Source organism: Sorex araneus, chromosome 5 (genome assembly GCF_027595985.1).
Source record: "Sorex araneus isolate mSorAra2 chromosome 5, mSorAra2.pri, whole genome shotgun sequence".
NCBI lineage: Eukaryota > Metazoa > Chordata > Mammalia > Eulipotyphla > Soricidae > Sorex > Sorex araneus.
Genome location: NC_073306.1, coordinates 94,785,871 through 94,801,375, shown reverse-complemented (window position 1 = coordinate 94,801,375; position 15,505 = coordinate 94,785,871). Strand labels below are relative to the sequence as shown.

At 53.3% G+C, this 15,505-nt stretch overlaps 1 protein-coding gene across 8 annotated transcripts in view; it reads right to left on the bottom strand.

Moving 5' to 3' along the window:
* SYT6 (synaptotagmin 6) overlaps positions 1-14,773 on the bottom strand; it is an 87,715-nt gene extending 72,942 nt beyond the window's left edge. For 2 of the 8 annotated variants that reach the window (XR_008630123.1, XM_055137479.1), the window contains exons 1-3: positions 13,933-14,773; positions 3,607-3,955; positions 938-1,496 (exon numbers count right to left, since the gene is read on the bottom strand). Coding sequence is in view for 5 of the 8 variants with exons in the window: in XM_055137479.1 (XP_054993454.1) it covers positions 938-1,496; positions 3,607-3,955; positions 13,933-14,089 (1,065 nt within the window). In the remaining 3 variants the exon portion in view is untranslated. The remainder of the gene's footprint in view (positions 1-937; positions 1,497-3,606; positions 3,956-13,932) is intronic. The other 6 variants (XR_008630125.1, XR_008630124.1, XM_055137482.1 and 3 more) reach the window with 6 other exon arrangements.
* Positions 14,774-15,505: the final 732 nt, after the last annotated feature.

Sequence of the window (15,505 nt, the reverse complement as noted above, 5' to 3'; positions counted from 1 at the left end):
TAAGGTTTTGCCACGTCTCCTTCACTCCCCCACACCCCAGACCATGCCTAAGAGAGGCCCCCACTGTGTAGTAGCCATCACTGTCTCTCAGGAAGTAGTCCCAGTTCTGAGCACATGACTGCCCTCTTTGTATCAGGAGTTGCCAAGGGTCTTGCTTTGGTTCATGAAATTTGTGAGCAGAAGTGACACTTCTTGAAAGCTGAATGAAATAATGCTTGATTTGCCACACTCTCTTCCTCCATATGTGCTAACTCGGAACCCATGGGGAGAAGGCACCTCTTTCAGCCTGTTTTCATGGGTAACAAGATTGAGGGGAACCCCCACCAGGTGACAGAGCACATGTGATATGAATGAGAACTAAGCCTTGGTTTTTTTAAACAACTGAGGGACCAAAAGTATCATACGGCAGGTTGGGCCTTTGTCTTGCATGTGATTGACCTGGGTCCCTCCGTATCCCATACAGTCCTCTGAGCCCTACAGGAGTGATCCAGGTATGGCCCAAACCCCTGCACTGAAAAATAAAACCAAGCCAACCTAGGGATATTTGTTGTTGCAGCTAAATCTGGTTCTTCCTTGCTAATATAGCCAGTTGTCACGGCCTTTTCCAGCTGCTGCCACCTGTCAAAGCCCATGTCAGGTGCTGCCATTTCCATCTCTGAGCCTGTTCCAAGCTTGACCCATGACCCAAGAAATGCACAGCACTATTCTATCGGCTATGGTAAACCAGCAGCCCCACCTACAGAGAGCCACCTCCAGAGCACGCCAAATCTTCCCCCGGTCTCTCCCACTCAGGGACACCATCATCCCCAACCTGTGCTAAAGGGCAAGGAATCCCCAGGTAGAAGCCTCCAGATTCTCCCCCCACATGCTGAAGGCACCAGGGCCAGAGACACAGGGAAGGGGTGGACAGGAAGCCCAGGGGCAGGACTGTACTCACGCTGGTGGCGTACTGGATGTCCTTCCAGATGGAGGTTTCCCGTGACAGGTCAGAGGCCTCAAAGAGGTTGTCCAGGATGACTTCCCCGATCATGTCATGGCGGGAGAAGCGATCGAAGTCAAAGACGCTGAGATGCAGCTTGCGGTCAGCCAGCTCTTCGTAGGGCACGGGGAAGTGGAAGTTCTCATCGAAGGTGGGGTTCAGGGTCTTTCGGTGCACCCGGGTCTGCAGCTTGCACTTGCGGTCGGGCAGGAGGTAGATCTTGACATAAGGGTCGGAGCTGCCACAGAAGTCCTTGGCAGGGAGGTCGAAGGCCTTCAGGATGCGCACGGTCAGGGTCTCGCTCTCATAGTCGTAGCGCAGACTGAAGTTGATCTTCCCACAGTTCTTAGCCGTCTCGGACTTGGCGTCATCCCCGTCCACAGATTTCTGCTTGTAGAGCTCAGGCTTGATGCGGCCGATGCTGGTGGGCTGCTCCGCAGCGGGCGGCAGCTCGTTACCGTAGTCCACGCTGGAGACGTGCATCTGCCGGGGCAGGTGGCGCTTGAAGGAAGTGTGCCTGGAGACCAGGGAAGAACAAGGGGGTGCATCAGGGCTCAGGGGCCCTCACCAGCTCCTTTCCTGTGACCAGGCATATCACACGCCTCACTGTATGGCATCTCAGTGGACCGATGAACAGCAGGGCTTACAAGCACCCTCAACCCCACTCAGTCAAGCATCTAGTACAATGGCCAGGAGTTAAGACACAGTTAGGGTGCATGGCTACCGCTGCTGAACCTAGGTTCAATTTCCAGCACCGCCTGATCCCCCAAGCAGCCTCAGAGGCCCACAGCACTGCCGGGGTGTCCCGGGAATCCCCAGCACTACAGGGCCTGAGCTGCACTACATCCTCAGGCCTGACACTGAACCAATCAGCAATGCATCCCTCAGACCTCCTGACCACCACCAGCACTCCAGATCTGGTAGAATTTAGAGTCTGCCTTCCTGTCTTCAAGTTCCCGCAGCCCCGCTTCAGACACTCCAGGGCTTGTTTGAAATTATGGGCACTTGAGGATAAAAACCTTGAGAGAGAAAAAATGTGCTCAAATTCATAGTTGTGAGTGAAATAGTTGTGAGTGAAAGGGGACTTGGTGCATGGCAGACACTGCTATTGTCACTCCCCTGTCTTTCAGTTCCCTTCTCCTAACTTTTCCTATCAAATGTATCTAACCCTGAACCCCATTAAACTATGAAATCTAAGAGAAGGTACATGCCTTCTCTGGACGCTCCCTTCACCTCCACTACACACTACCCCCAGGACCACCTCTGACCTGCCTTTGGAGCCCAGTGACTCGCTTTGGCTCTGCAACTTTCTACTGTGATCTAGTAACTGTTCCGGATATCAAATGGGAGACCAGGAAGAAGCAGTCGCATGAGGTAGGGGGCCAAAGGGAGAGAGGGGGAATTCACAGAGAAGAGGTACTCAGAATGGGGGCAGGAGCATGAGTGATGACTGTTAGCGCTCGCAAACAGCAAACAACCCCCTACCCCCAATTCTTGCTCAAGCACCTTCAGATAACCCTATGAGAGTCTTGAACCAGTTTTTCAGTTGGAGAAAATGAGGCACAGAAAAGGTGAGCGACTTCTGCAAGGTCATCATCTCCTAAAGCCTGGAAATAGAGCCCACAGAATTTTATTTCTGACATCCAATTTGAACACCAGAGTGAGGTAGGGACCCAGGGAGCCTCCAGAGTCCTATGTTTCAAGTCAATACAAGGCTGCACACCTGCATGCACCTCTGCCTTTTGTTTGGTTTGAGCAATGCTCAGGGGCTATTCCCAGCTTCGTTCTGGATGGGTCATCCTGGCAGTGCTCTAGGCACATGCGGTACCAGGAATGGTTCCTGGGCCTTCTGAATGCAAAGCATGCACTCAGCCTCTCTCTGAGCTCTCCCTCTGGCCCACACCCCATCTTCTCAAAGTGTTCCTTAATTTAGAGTAGGTTTCCATCATTATGTGGTGACTATTTCCTATGATTGTTTCTGGGTTTTTCTGTTCTGGTAAAGAAAGCTTGTACACACCCGCTGTGTGGGGAGCTGTGTCAGGGATATAAAGGAATTCTCATTTTCCAAATGTTAGGCATCAAATAGCACCTTATTTCTACCCTACACTTCAGACTTGAAGATTTTTCTTTCTCTTGTTTTGATTTTTGAACAATATCCAGCAGTGTTCAGAGCTTACTCCTGGCTCTGCGCTCAGGATCATTCATGGCTAGACTGGGGGGACTCATACACGATGCTAGGGATTGAATCTTGCCTGCCACCCCCGGCACTTCACATTCCCCTGCTCACAACATGTACAACCTCAAAGACCAGCCCCTGATGCTTTCCTTGGTGCCCATCTCCAGCTTGATCACCCACCACGTAACATGCACTCTGTTACCTAGCCACATGTGTCCTAACAATATGGCAGCTAGTGATGGTGGGGTGCAGGTAAGCACATTCTCTGATGTTTGCACCCCAAAACCCCCACTCCATAGTTTTCTCAGAATGTGTCCCCATGGTGAAGCATAGCAGGACTGCCTGCCCCAAAGCAACTGAACTATGTCATCTGCTCCTCCAGCATCCCCAGGCTGACACCTCATCCCTGCATGGATGACAGGGCAGTGAGGTCAGGGCCAGAGACCCTCACCTGGTGGATGAGGCAGGCTCAGTGGTCTGGCGCTGCAGCCGCGTGTGGCGCATGATGTGCTCCTTGACTGACATCTGTACCTCGGCCGGGATGTCGGGGGACGTGTGACTGATCTTCACTGCTGTCTCCAGGAAGCCCAGGACGCTCGGGTCCTTCAGCTTGTCAGCCATGGTGTTCCGGGAGTGGGGGCTCGGGAAGGCCTCCAGGGGGAAGTCAGCACAAGAGGGGCTGGAGGCTTCCTTGCTCCGCCAGGGCAGCCAGCACAGCTTCCAAAAGAGAAAGAGAAAAAGTGCCACCAGGGCCACGCCACACACAATCACCACCACAGCGAGGAAGCTGCCAGCAGCACCTGCCCAGGGGCCAGGCACAGAGGGACAGACAGACAAAGGTGAACGGAGACAACAGAGGTGTGAGCAGCAGCCAGGGCATTGGACAGGGCACACACATAAGGCACAGAGACGGAAGAAGAGAGAAGAAGGGTCATGAGAAAGGTTCCCAGTCAGGAAGGGGCTGTGAGAGTGACCCACCGGAGTCCACCAAAGAGAAATATCTGCAGTCTCATGACTGCCTCACACTGGTCTCCAGGTCACCCACTCCCCACCCTACCAGCTCAGGAGCACCCCAGAGGCTGCCCCAGCATTCAGCTGGCATTTGAATAGGCAGGATCCAGTCCTGTAAGCAGCAACTGTGCAAATGTGTGATGCGTTCCCATCCCGATGCTGTCTGCATGGTGGTCAACACTGCCCAGAGTAGCAGGCCGAGTGTGGAGTGTTGGGGGTGTCCAGATCCCCTCCTCGGTAGGCCAAGAGACCAGGGGACAGAAAGGCTTGGCTTACTCATCCTCTTCCCGAATGGCCCCCAGGGGGTACAAAACCGAGCTCAAGGGAGCTTGTGGGCTGAGCCTGATCACTGCCAGGGCTTGCTTGTTCCCCCCCCCCCCCAATCCTGCACATGCACCAGAAGAGCTTGTCTAAGGTCGGAATCTGACCACCATGCCCGTCAGAGCAGGGATTTCCTCCCCGGTGCTTCCTGTCCTGCTACCTGCCTTCAAGGTTGCTGGGACAATGGTAGCTCTGAAGGTGGGGGGGGGTGTGGTGTGAGGGATCCTACCCCAATACTCCCCTGGAAAGACAGCTAGAATCCAGGAGAGATTGAGGGCTGCCTTCCTTTCAGGGCAAGGATGAAACGGATGCCCCTCCCCCTTATAAATGACCCCTTATGGCCACGGCTTCTTGTCTCCTCCCCCTGAGAGGTGGCAGGGCTCTGCCCCATCACACGTGGAGGCATCAGCACCAAGTTCACGTGCTCACAGGCTCTGTGGCCTCCTGTGCAATGATTTCAGAGTTGGGACATTCCATCCTCATCATCACCTTCACACCACACTTTTCTGGCCAGAGGTCACCGGATCTGTGGTCCTGCCGGGTGGCTGCACCTCCTCCTACTGGGGGGAGTCCTCACAGCTCCTCTCCCTCTGCCCAGCCTGGGCCCTACAGCCTCTGAGAGAGCCTCGCCTGTGTCTGAGGAAGGAAAGGAGGTCAGGGAGGTGGCTCACAGGGCTGGAGTCAATGCTTCACATGCAGGAGGCTCCAGATTCCATCCTGTCCCCAGGGGGTCCTCCAAGTACTGCAGAGCACTAAGTCAGGAGTAAGCCCAGACTATCACTGGGTGTGGCCCGAAAACCAACCAACCAATAAAACTTTCCAGATTTACGCTGAGGAATAGCTCCCCCCACCCCCGACCCAGTGCTGAGACCAGCCTGTGAGCTTGACCACGGGGGTGGCGGACAGAAAAGTAATTTGTATGGGTTGGAGGTAGCACCTGAACAGGAGTCCAGCTGTCCAGCACTCAGTGAGAGGTCCTACCTCTCAGCCTGTCTATCCCAGATTCCACTTAGGGTGGTGGTCCAGATGGGTAGTGTGTGAGACATGAGGTCCCGTCTCCAGCATCATACGATTGAATGACATGAAACGGTGGCTGCTGTCACTCTGTGTTTTCTGTTTTCTGACACTGGCCTCGCATAGAAACTTGCACAGAAAAAATGAGTGAATGAACAGGGGACTCACACAGGGCTGCAGTAATCACTCCACCATTTCCTCAGCTCTTGCCGCATGCATTCCTGGTTCTTAGCTAGACCAGCCCCTGCAGGTCCCTTCTGGGGGCTTCATGTGCAGAGAGGCCAGGAAAACCCTGAGGAGGTGAGGGGGTCAGCTATCCTCTCGGGGTGTACTCACTGCTTTCCCACCCGCTCGCCGGCAGGCACTGGCCTTGGCCAGCCTCCCTCTCCACAAATAAGGACGTGAGCAGCAACTCTTCCTCCCTGGGCCACTTAGCCCACCCTGGGGCCTAGCTGAGGCGAGTCTTTCACCCAGGTACTGCCAGACACAGGAAAATGGATTCTTGGTGAACTAAAGGTCTCCAGGGACTGTATTCACCCCCATTACTTTCTAGTTATTTAATGTATATTCTCTTAAAAGCAAAGAATCAAAATTTTAATATACTGGCAGAGAGCAAAAGAAATGAGAGTATTTTATTATTCATTGATGGAGAATTATGTCCAAGGTATGAAGTGCTTTACTTACTCGCTGATTAAATTTTCTCTAGCAAGATGGATGATTACTTTCCTCGTTTTTCAGATGAGGAAACTGAGGCACAGTGGGTTATGTCAATTATCCAGGGTCATAGAGTTAATGGGTGAGGGATACAAGCCAGGCATCTCAGCTTGCACTGGCATCTGCAGACACATAAATAATGGGGGAACAAGTAATCGTGTACCGAAGACACTAAATCAAAATCATTTTTGCTGCTATCAGCTCCTGATCTAAATGGTTAGAGACTGTCCTAGGGCCCTGATCCTTCTGGGGGTCACCAGGAAACAAATCACCCCTCTGTGTATTCTTCCAGAACCTTCACCCCTGCTCTCCAGTACAGCAGTTCTGGTTGTATTCTCTGCATTATGAGTCACCTTAAAACAAAAGGTACTTCTAGAGCTGTGGTTGCCTTTGATCGTACATCTTACTTGTTCTGGTAATAATTAGAATTTTAATGAGAAAGGGGGAGACTTAAGGGGGAATCTAGCAAGCATACAGTGCATTTAAATGTTCAACCTGACAAAAAAACAGAATTCATAGATGAAAGGAAAGGTGGGGAGAAGGGGTGGGCAGGGGAATAAATTTTTCCTCAGTGGTTGCTATTTTGAATGCTTTTCCATGTGACCCTGCTGTTATTCCCTTGGAGCAGAGATTAGGGAAGGCAGAGTATAGGTTATTGGGAATTAGTACTAGCGCTCGATACTGCTTATATAAGACCAGAGGTACTTCTGCCTGGATTATCATCTTCCCAAATACCCACCACACAGTCTGGAGATGCAAGTACTGGATTCTGAAGGTCCAGTGGGTTTAGACCCACAGGGATACAAGGCAGTGAGCAAAGTTGGTTAGAGCAGAATTAGAATGGGGCTGCGAGAATTAGCACATTGGACTCAGCCAGCCCACACAGCCTGGTTGAAGGTACACCAAGGACCCATTGTGACCAAAGGGCCTTGCAGAGGCCCAGGTCACCTACGATAACTCTCCTCCTAACCCAGGCTGTAGGCACATCACCTTCAAGCGAATCCCAGGCCGCAAGGATCTTTTGGAGCCTTGTCCCCACTCACACCTGACTTGAACCCCACCCTGTGAGGCACATAACATTTCCAAGAATAACCCAGCCAGTGTTTGAGTATGCATCCAGGGCTCCTTGTGGCAATACAGAGAGAGGTAACTCTCCTGAGCCAAGCACTGAGAAAGTACTTTCTAAGAATGTTTTCTTTTTCCTTCTCTGGAGCAAAAGCTGCATTGCCCTAGAGTCAGACTGGGCTATTCCCTGCCCCTCTCTACTGGCATTATTATTGTCTGGGGGAGGGAGGGTTAGTCTACACCCCACAGTTTTCCAGATCTGTGCTTGGTTGCTGTTCTCAGTGGTGCTGGGGGGATCATGTGGTGCTGGGGATGGAACCTGGGTTAGCGACGTACAAGGCGAGCACCTTAACCTCTCTTACTATATTTCTGGCCCCATCTCCACTGACTTTAAACTGAATAACTTTGAAAATCTACTTACTGGCTCATACCTCAGTCTCATCACTAGAAAATGAGCACAATAATAGTGTTTTCCTCCTTGGGATCATTGTGAGGTTTGAATGAAATACCAAGAATAATAAGCACAATAATATTAGCTATCTTTATTAGAATTGCCTTGCTTACCACTCTAATTTTGGTGTGTTTTTTTGGGGGGGCTACCCATGGAGATGCTCATTGGTTAGTCCTGACTCTGCACTCAGGAATTACTTCTGGCAGGCTCCAGGGACCATATGAGATGCCAGGAATCAAACCGAGGTCAGCCACACACAATACAAGTGCCTGACCTGCTATACCGTCACTACAGCCCCTGCGATTCTAGTTTTAAATCTTCTAGTTCTTTTCATTTTGGTAGTGGGGCTGTGAGATGCACTTCATGGTGACCAGTGGCTATTCCTGGCTTTTTGGACAAGAGTTACCTCTGACAGTGTTTAGAGCATCTTATGCAGTGGTAAGGAACTAGGGTTAGCAGCATGCAAGGCCAGAGTCCTCCCTCCAGCCCCATGTAGCTCTGAAATTTGTTTAACAGGCAGAACTTCTGCAAGTCAAAAAAACTAATAAGTAAATGTGGCTTAACTTTATCATAAAACAGCTTGAATAATATTGGAATTTCACATATACCTCGATCTTTCACAGTTGATTAAAGATCTTGCATCTGAACTTTTTCTGCTGATTTGTTTACTATTTATCCAGTTATTTTGCTGTTTTTGTCCTCTGCCAGCTGAGTGAGCATCAGAGGAGTAAAAAGAAAACCAGGGATAGAAAACCCTACGGTTCGATGAAGCTGTGCTTTGGCCAAGTTTTCTTGAAAACTGGGGGGAAGGGACCCATCATCGAAAATGCGGTGCAAGGCACCTTCACTTAGATCTGTGTTGTCCTGCATTTCACAGGTACCTGGTGTGAGAACCCCTCTTGGCCAATTACCCACCAGGTGTGAGAGAACACAGTGCTATGGAACTGGACACAGAAACTCCCAGTGGCCAGGGACAGGACGGCCAGAGGGAGCTTCAGGCCATCGGGGAGTCCTGATTTCACAGGAAGCAATCCCTGGTGGTCTCAGTTCTGTACTCCCATTTGTGTGTGACTTTGAACAGTGACTTGACTTCTCTTAATCATGGTCCTATCTTTGTTTCAGGGGGCATCTCCTGTCTCCACTGCAGAAATAACACTACCACTGGGAATAAAAAATAAGCTGATATTTGGGGCATAGTGCCTGGAAGGTGTAAGTGTACCCCAGATAGGAACTGCTATTCTGGCTGCATTGCTTTTCAGGTTTCCTTTTTGACTTTTGCTCTTTCTGACAATAATATCTAACAATCTATTGAACCCTCTGGGGCAGGAATAGGGTCAGGAGACTAGATAGAAAACTTTTTGGGGGACCTCAGGACCTTTTCTTCCTCCAGAAAGTTAGGATTCCCCAGAAGCAAGTAGGCAGTACCTACTTGTTACTAGGTGGGACCTTCAGGCAAAAGCAATGGGTCACAGCTGCCCTTGGTCCCTCGAAGATGCTGGGTTATTAATTAGCTTCCAGGGCTTTGATATCTCCCCACGGACACCTCCAACCAAAGACAGAGCCCCACTCCCCTCCACTTTTCTCACTGCTGCATTAGGATCATCCACATTTTTGTCTCCTGCTCTCCTTCCTAATGGGCTTTCAGGTGGGGAAAATCCATCCAGACAGACCGAGTCCTGCTCCTTCATCAAAGGCCGTTGAAAAGATAAACTGGAGAGAGGCAGTTACAAGAAATGACCCATCCCATGGGGCTGGAGCTATAGCATAGCGGGTAGGGCGTTTGCCTTGCACGCGGTCGACCTGGGTTCGATACCCAGCATCCCATATGGTCCCCTGAGCACTGCCAGGAGTGATTCCTGAGTGCATGAGCCAGGAGTAACCCCTGTGCATCGCCAGGTGTGACCCAAAAAGCAAAAAAAAAAAAAAAGAAAGAAAAAAGAAAAGAAATTACCCATCCCTCTGCTCTCTGCAAAGGCTGACTTCAGAGCCAGGTGTGCCAATGAGGGCCTGGCTGTGCTGAGAAGTGCTCTCACTCAGACACCCACTGAAATAGAGATCACCACACAGGCTGGACAAGGCAAGACCCAGTTAGGCATGCGGAGAGGCAGAGCAGAACCAACAGCCATGCAGTTTGTTCTTTATTTCCAGATGGTCAGCTCTGCACCCCCATTGTGGGCTGCCTGTGTCTGACCTCATGAACCATGGGTTATGGCTGCCTCCTTGCTCCATCTCTTGCTCCCTGCAAAGGGCACAGACAGCCAGTTTATCCACCAATCACTGGGCAAGGACTGCTGGGAGACTCTCATGAGGGATTCTCCTGAGGAACATACCTGTGAAATACCCATGTGAGTAGACTGCATGCATGTGTGCAAGTGAAACTGTGTGTGTGCATGTTAAATGTGCATGCATGTATGTATTGGGAGGTAGCATTATTATTCTCCCAGGCTCCCACGCATGGCCCATTAATAATAAGTTCTAACAGGGCTGGTGAATTTATTAGGATAACCTGGTATCATTAAAATTCAGCATTGGGGAAAGGAAAATGGAGCACTTTCACTTCCTTTATTTTTTCAGAGATTCAGACTGCACAACCGATGGGAATAATTAGCAGAGTCCAAACAGAAAGAGAATTAATGCTCCTGATAAAAAGCCACGAGAAAGAAGGATGCAGGCTAATTACAGCCACTCGGAGCTTTCTGACTGGGTCCTGCTTCCACCATCGTTTGGGGCTTCAGAGATAAATTGGAGACTAATGTGAAGTGCTTGGGCGCTGACAGAGCTGAGGCAATAATAACAACTCTTAGCAGTAGGATTTCGGCAGATGCTGACTGTCCCACAGTACCTTTCCTTCTGCCTACTTTCTCAGAGCATCTTTGAAAAGACGGCAAGGTTGGGGGGGATGGTAAGTGGGGCATACCCACAGCCCATGAGCGGTATGACATTTGCTGGGGCACACAGAGAGTACCCCTGAAGGGGGTACTGTGAAGAAGGGAGGAGTGAGCAAATGTCATGATATCTGGGGTATCTGAACTGGCATCTGAGCTCCCCAGAGTGGCCCAGTCCACTCCCAGTCCTTGGAGGCCTTTTTCTGAGCAAACAATTTGGACTGTCTTTCACTCCACTTTCCTCTGCTCCAGATAGCCCTATACAGTCCCAAAGAAACCCGATCTGGCTCAGAAATCTCATTCGCTATGCTGGTTATTTGCAGCCACATGTTTTCTTTCCAACATGTAGACAGAGAGAACAGAGTGACATTTGAATGGCCCAGAAAGAACACACTTGTATAGGGTTGAAAAAATGGAACATCCTGGACTCCCACCCCCCATCCGACCAACTTTCCACAGTCAGACAGAGAAGCAGACTTCTAGAACAGCAAATCCAAGGACTCTGCCCTCCTGGATCCTGGGCCCTGCTTTTAGAGTCAGGCTGTAGGTTTTAAAGTCATCTCAGCAAGGCAAGAGTACCTGACCATTCAGTTATGCAAACAGCACTTGGGTATTGTGGTGAAATGTTGTGCAGTTAATTTGCCATCTCTGAGAAGGAAAAATAATGTGTGTTTGCAAAAGGCCAACTTCAAAGCCAGGCAGTTGAATCACATGGAACATCTCCAGCACCATTAGAGAGGTGAACAAGTGTCAAGCTGACTCAGGACCAAGGTAAGCTGGAGAAGCCATCGGCTGGGGAAGGTGGGGTGGATTTCCGTCGCCTCTGGAACACCACTCAGACTCTGCTCACCACCCAGGTCCAGAAACCAAGTTAGCTTAGGGAAAATCTCTTCACCACCACACAAAAGACACAAAGAAAAGTAGAGAACTGCCTGCATCCATCTGAGGGCAGGGTGGTGCATTAATTAAGGAGGAGACCAGAGGCTTTGCCTTCAGAGTTTGGGGTTTTAGTTATTTGGTTTTGGGGGTCATACCCAGTGGTGCTCCAGGGTTACTCCTGGCTCTGCACTCAGGAATTACTCCTGGCGGTGTATGGGAGACCATATGGGATGCTGGTAATCAAACACGGGTTGGCCTCTCCAGCCCACTTTTAGGGTTTTGAAAGAAAAGGGGAGGTGCTTCCACAACAGGAGCTGAAAGCTGGGGAGCTGAGATTTTCTGCACCATTCTAGCATCTTGTGCATGGGAGAGTCTTAGAAAATGCAAGTGGGTGTGAATCCCAATGACTGAGTCTCGGGGTGTTCTTAGAAAACACACAAGACTTAAAGCAGGAGGAAGATCCCAGAAAGCCTAAAATGGTGGCGGGAACTGGGCATGCTCTGGCCACAGGCATTGCCCATGGAACAGGAGGAAGGATTGGGCATCATGTCGGCACCATGCTGACAGTCATGCCTCCAGTCTGCAGGCTTATTTTTTTTGGGGGGAGGGAGTGGATCCTAAAACCTACTGCCTCTTTGAAGATCCCTGGAAATCCTGAGACCCCCAGAGTCACTCTCCATCACTGTCTCTCTGATTAAGGGTCTTCTTCTGCCTACCCTAACCCTTCTGAGCTGGTCTCAGCTTGGTCCTTGGGGCTTCCTAAAGCCAGTGAGTGACTCAGCAGCCAAAGTGAAAGTTCCCCAAGGCTGACAACTCAAACTGGGAAGGGAACTGATTCATTGGCTTCTGGCTCTGCTCAGCCTTCCATTCAGAAGAGTCATTCCAGGCTTGGGTGTCCCTGGAAAGACAGAACCTGGGGCCACACCCCAATGAGAATGTGCCTCCTGCAAGGTCTCAGGAGGGCCAGCCTTCACCTCCAGCTGCACCCAACAGGTGTGTTCTCACCCTGAACCATCCCCTTAAGGAGTCAGGAGCAGTACAGAGTAGATGGCTGCAGGAAAGGGTGGAGGGGACCCCCAGGAGGGGGCAGGATGGCTCCTGGCTTGTTGGACATTGTGTGCCTGCTGAGGGGTGGGTAGCTGGATGGGGTCCAAGGTGAAGGTTCGAGGTGAAGCAGAATCTAGTAATTGCTGGGTCTGATCAATCCAGAGAGTCTTCCAGAGGGCAGGTCAGTCAAGCTTAACTTCATCCAGTACCCAAACCCTAAGAGAGGACTTCTTTGTGCCTATCTCAGTACCTTTTGAGGCTGAAACAGCCATCAATTCACCAGCATTACCAGAGAGACAGAGACAGAGAGGGAGAGAGACAGACGGACACAGAGACAGACACAATGAGAGACAGAAAGACTCAGAGAGAGAGAGAGAGAGAGAGAGAGAGAGAGAGAGAGAGAGAGAGAGGAAGACAAAGAGAGATGGAGAGACAGACAGAGATAGAGAGATGGAGAGACAGACAGAGAGATGGGGAAACAGAAGGAGAGAGCGTGCAGCGCCCCCTACAAGCACAGATCAGTCTGAAGGGGGCTCCATTCACTGGAGTGGGCTCAGCACCTCTCTCAGAAACGCCCCCTTTGGAGCCCCCCACCGCGCCGCTTTGACACTGCTCCTCAGCCCCGACGGAGCTCACCCTCCAACCTTTAACTTCAGGTGGAAGGGCCCGGAGCCCGCCCCACCTGTGCCTGCGGGAGAGCCGCTGCGGGAGAAGCCGCCGGGGGACGCTCCCTCTCGACCTGAAGCGGCTTCCCTTCTCCGCGTCCAAGTCTCACGCGACCCCCTGGGCCTCACTCCAGGCTCCGCGCCGCGGAGGGGAGGGGGGCATTCTGCGGCGCCTCGGACCTTTCTCCTCAGGGTCTCCCCTACCTCGACCGCATCCCCGGCCTGGCGCTGGCTCCGCTCCCTCGCCCCCGGGACCCCTCACCCGCGCTATCTAGACGAGAGACGCCGCGCGGCTGTGCGGGGAGAGCGCGACCCCCGCGAGCTGGGGACTCACCGGCTCGGCTGCTGCGCGGTGCAGGCGTGGGCCGCGCCCGCTACCAAAGTGGCCCCGAGTCCGAGTGAGTCACGGAGACCGCGAGGAACGAGTTATAGGGCCGGGGCGGGGGGCGGGGAGCGGCCGCGACACCCTGTGCCCCCGCCCCCGGCAGAGACGCGACCGGGGACAGACACGCGGACGCAGGGTCCGGTACGCGCGCCCGGGCCCGCCGCTTTCCCGGTGTGCAGGCGAGGCGAGTCGCAAGGGAAACTGAGGCCTTGGGGCCCCTGATCTGCTCGGGGGCCAGCTCCCTGGTTTCTGGGCTGTGGACCACGCACCAGGAGGGGCTCTGGGCTCGGGGTTCGCTCCCGGGCGCCCGCGGGGGGGGGCGGCGCGGGGTCCCCGTTACCTGCGTCGGCCGCACTGGGACTCTGCTCAGGTCGCTCCAAGCTCTGACAAGTCTCCGCGTCCAGTCCGAGAGGGGGCGGCCGGACCCGGCAGAGCGAAGCCAGGACCGCGAGCGCCGCCTGGCACCGAGGCCCTCCGGGGCCCCACTCAGCGCTCATGCCCGGGACCCGCGCTGCCCGCGGCTCCGGGGGCTTTTAATCCCCTCCCCGCGGGGTCCCCGCCCCTCACGTGGCATCCCGCCGCCGCTGGCGGGTCTGGCGCCTCCCGGCCGCCCCCTGTCGCCCGGGGGTCCCGCAGACGGTGACCTTGGGCTCTGTGAGCCCCAATTTTCCTTCCTGTCACGGGAGTGCGCGGCCGGGGCTCCCCCGGGCGGCCGGGGCACGGAGACAGTGGTTATGAAAACACGGGGTACATTCCGCACGCCGCGCAAGTGGCGGCCAGACAGGCACTGCGGAAGGGAGAGCGGCCACCAGCGCTCCACCGGAGAAGTTGGTCACTCTCGCTCCAGGAGGCAGAAGACCTTAAGAACGGCGGGGCGAGGACAACTGCAAAAAGACTTTGCGATCCCCGCAATCCTGCGGCCGCCGGACCGCACGTTGCCATGGCGACGGGAGGCCGCGGCCGTCTCTCTCCATGGCAACGGGAGGGTAAAGTTTCTGGCGAATAGGGATGGGGGGCACTTCTAGAGGGCGCTCCGTTGCAGCCAGGACCCCGTCAGTGCAGCGCCCGCACGGAGGATGCGGCTAGCTATTATGTCTGAGACCCCGGACCCTGGCCCCTGCGCGGGAACCTGGCCTCCCGCAGCCCTGGACTTCTCTAGACAGCGCCGGCGCGGCTGCTGGAGCGTCTCCAGGGTGCCCCGACTCTCCCAGTGTGCGGTTTGCTTAGCAGACTGGGGGCTCGCGTCCCTGTCTTTGTGCCTTCCCATAGCTGAGAAGGGGGAAACTTCAGCTGGAAAGCGCGGGACTGGAGTGCACCCCGCGGCAGGTGCGGAGGAGGGGCTAATTGGAAGGGTGACTCACATCCCCTGTGGAGGAGATTCGGGCCTGCCCCAGAGCTGGAGAGCCCCAGGTCAGCGGGGACCCTAGCGTCCCTCCGGGAACCAGAGTCCTGCCTCTGTCCACGGTGCTGAAGACTAAGAATTTAAAAAGGGCGGAGTGAGGTGGGGGTGGCTACTGCGATGGGTTGGCATCTGTCCCCAGACCTCTGGAGCCTGCATAGGTGAGGGCTAGGGACCCAGTACAAGGCATTCTGAGACAAGAAGTGATCCAGGCAGCCTTTTTGCTGGAGGTGTTCCTTTTCTGTTAAAAAGAGAATGTGGGGGTGAGCAGTCCCCAAACACCCGCTAGTGCGTCTAGACCCAGCCGAGGAACCCAGAGCCGGCTCTGCACCTGGGAGAAACGGAGCTTAAAGGCTCCTTGTTTGAGCTCATTAGCAGTTTCAGGGTGGGGTGAGCATCCCTCCTCCCCCCACCCCCTTCGCACCGGCTCCTGTTTATATAAAACACAAATGGAGCCGAACTGCCTTCCTGCACATGTTTGTAGCAACTCTGTCACTCCGTGGCTATTTCTCCC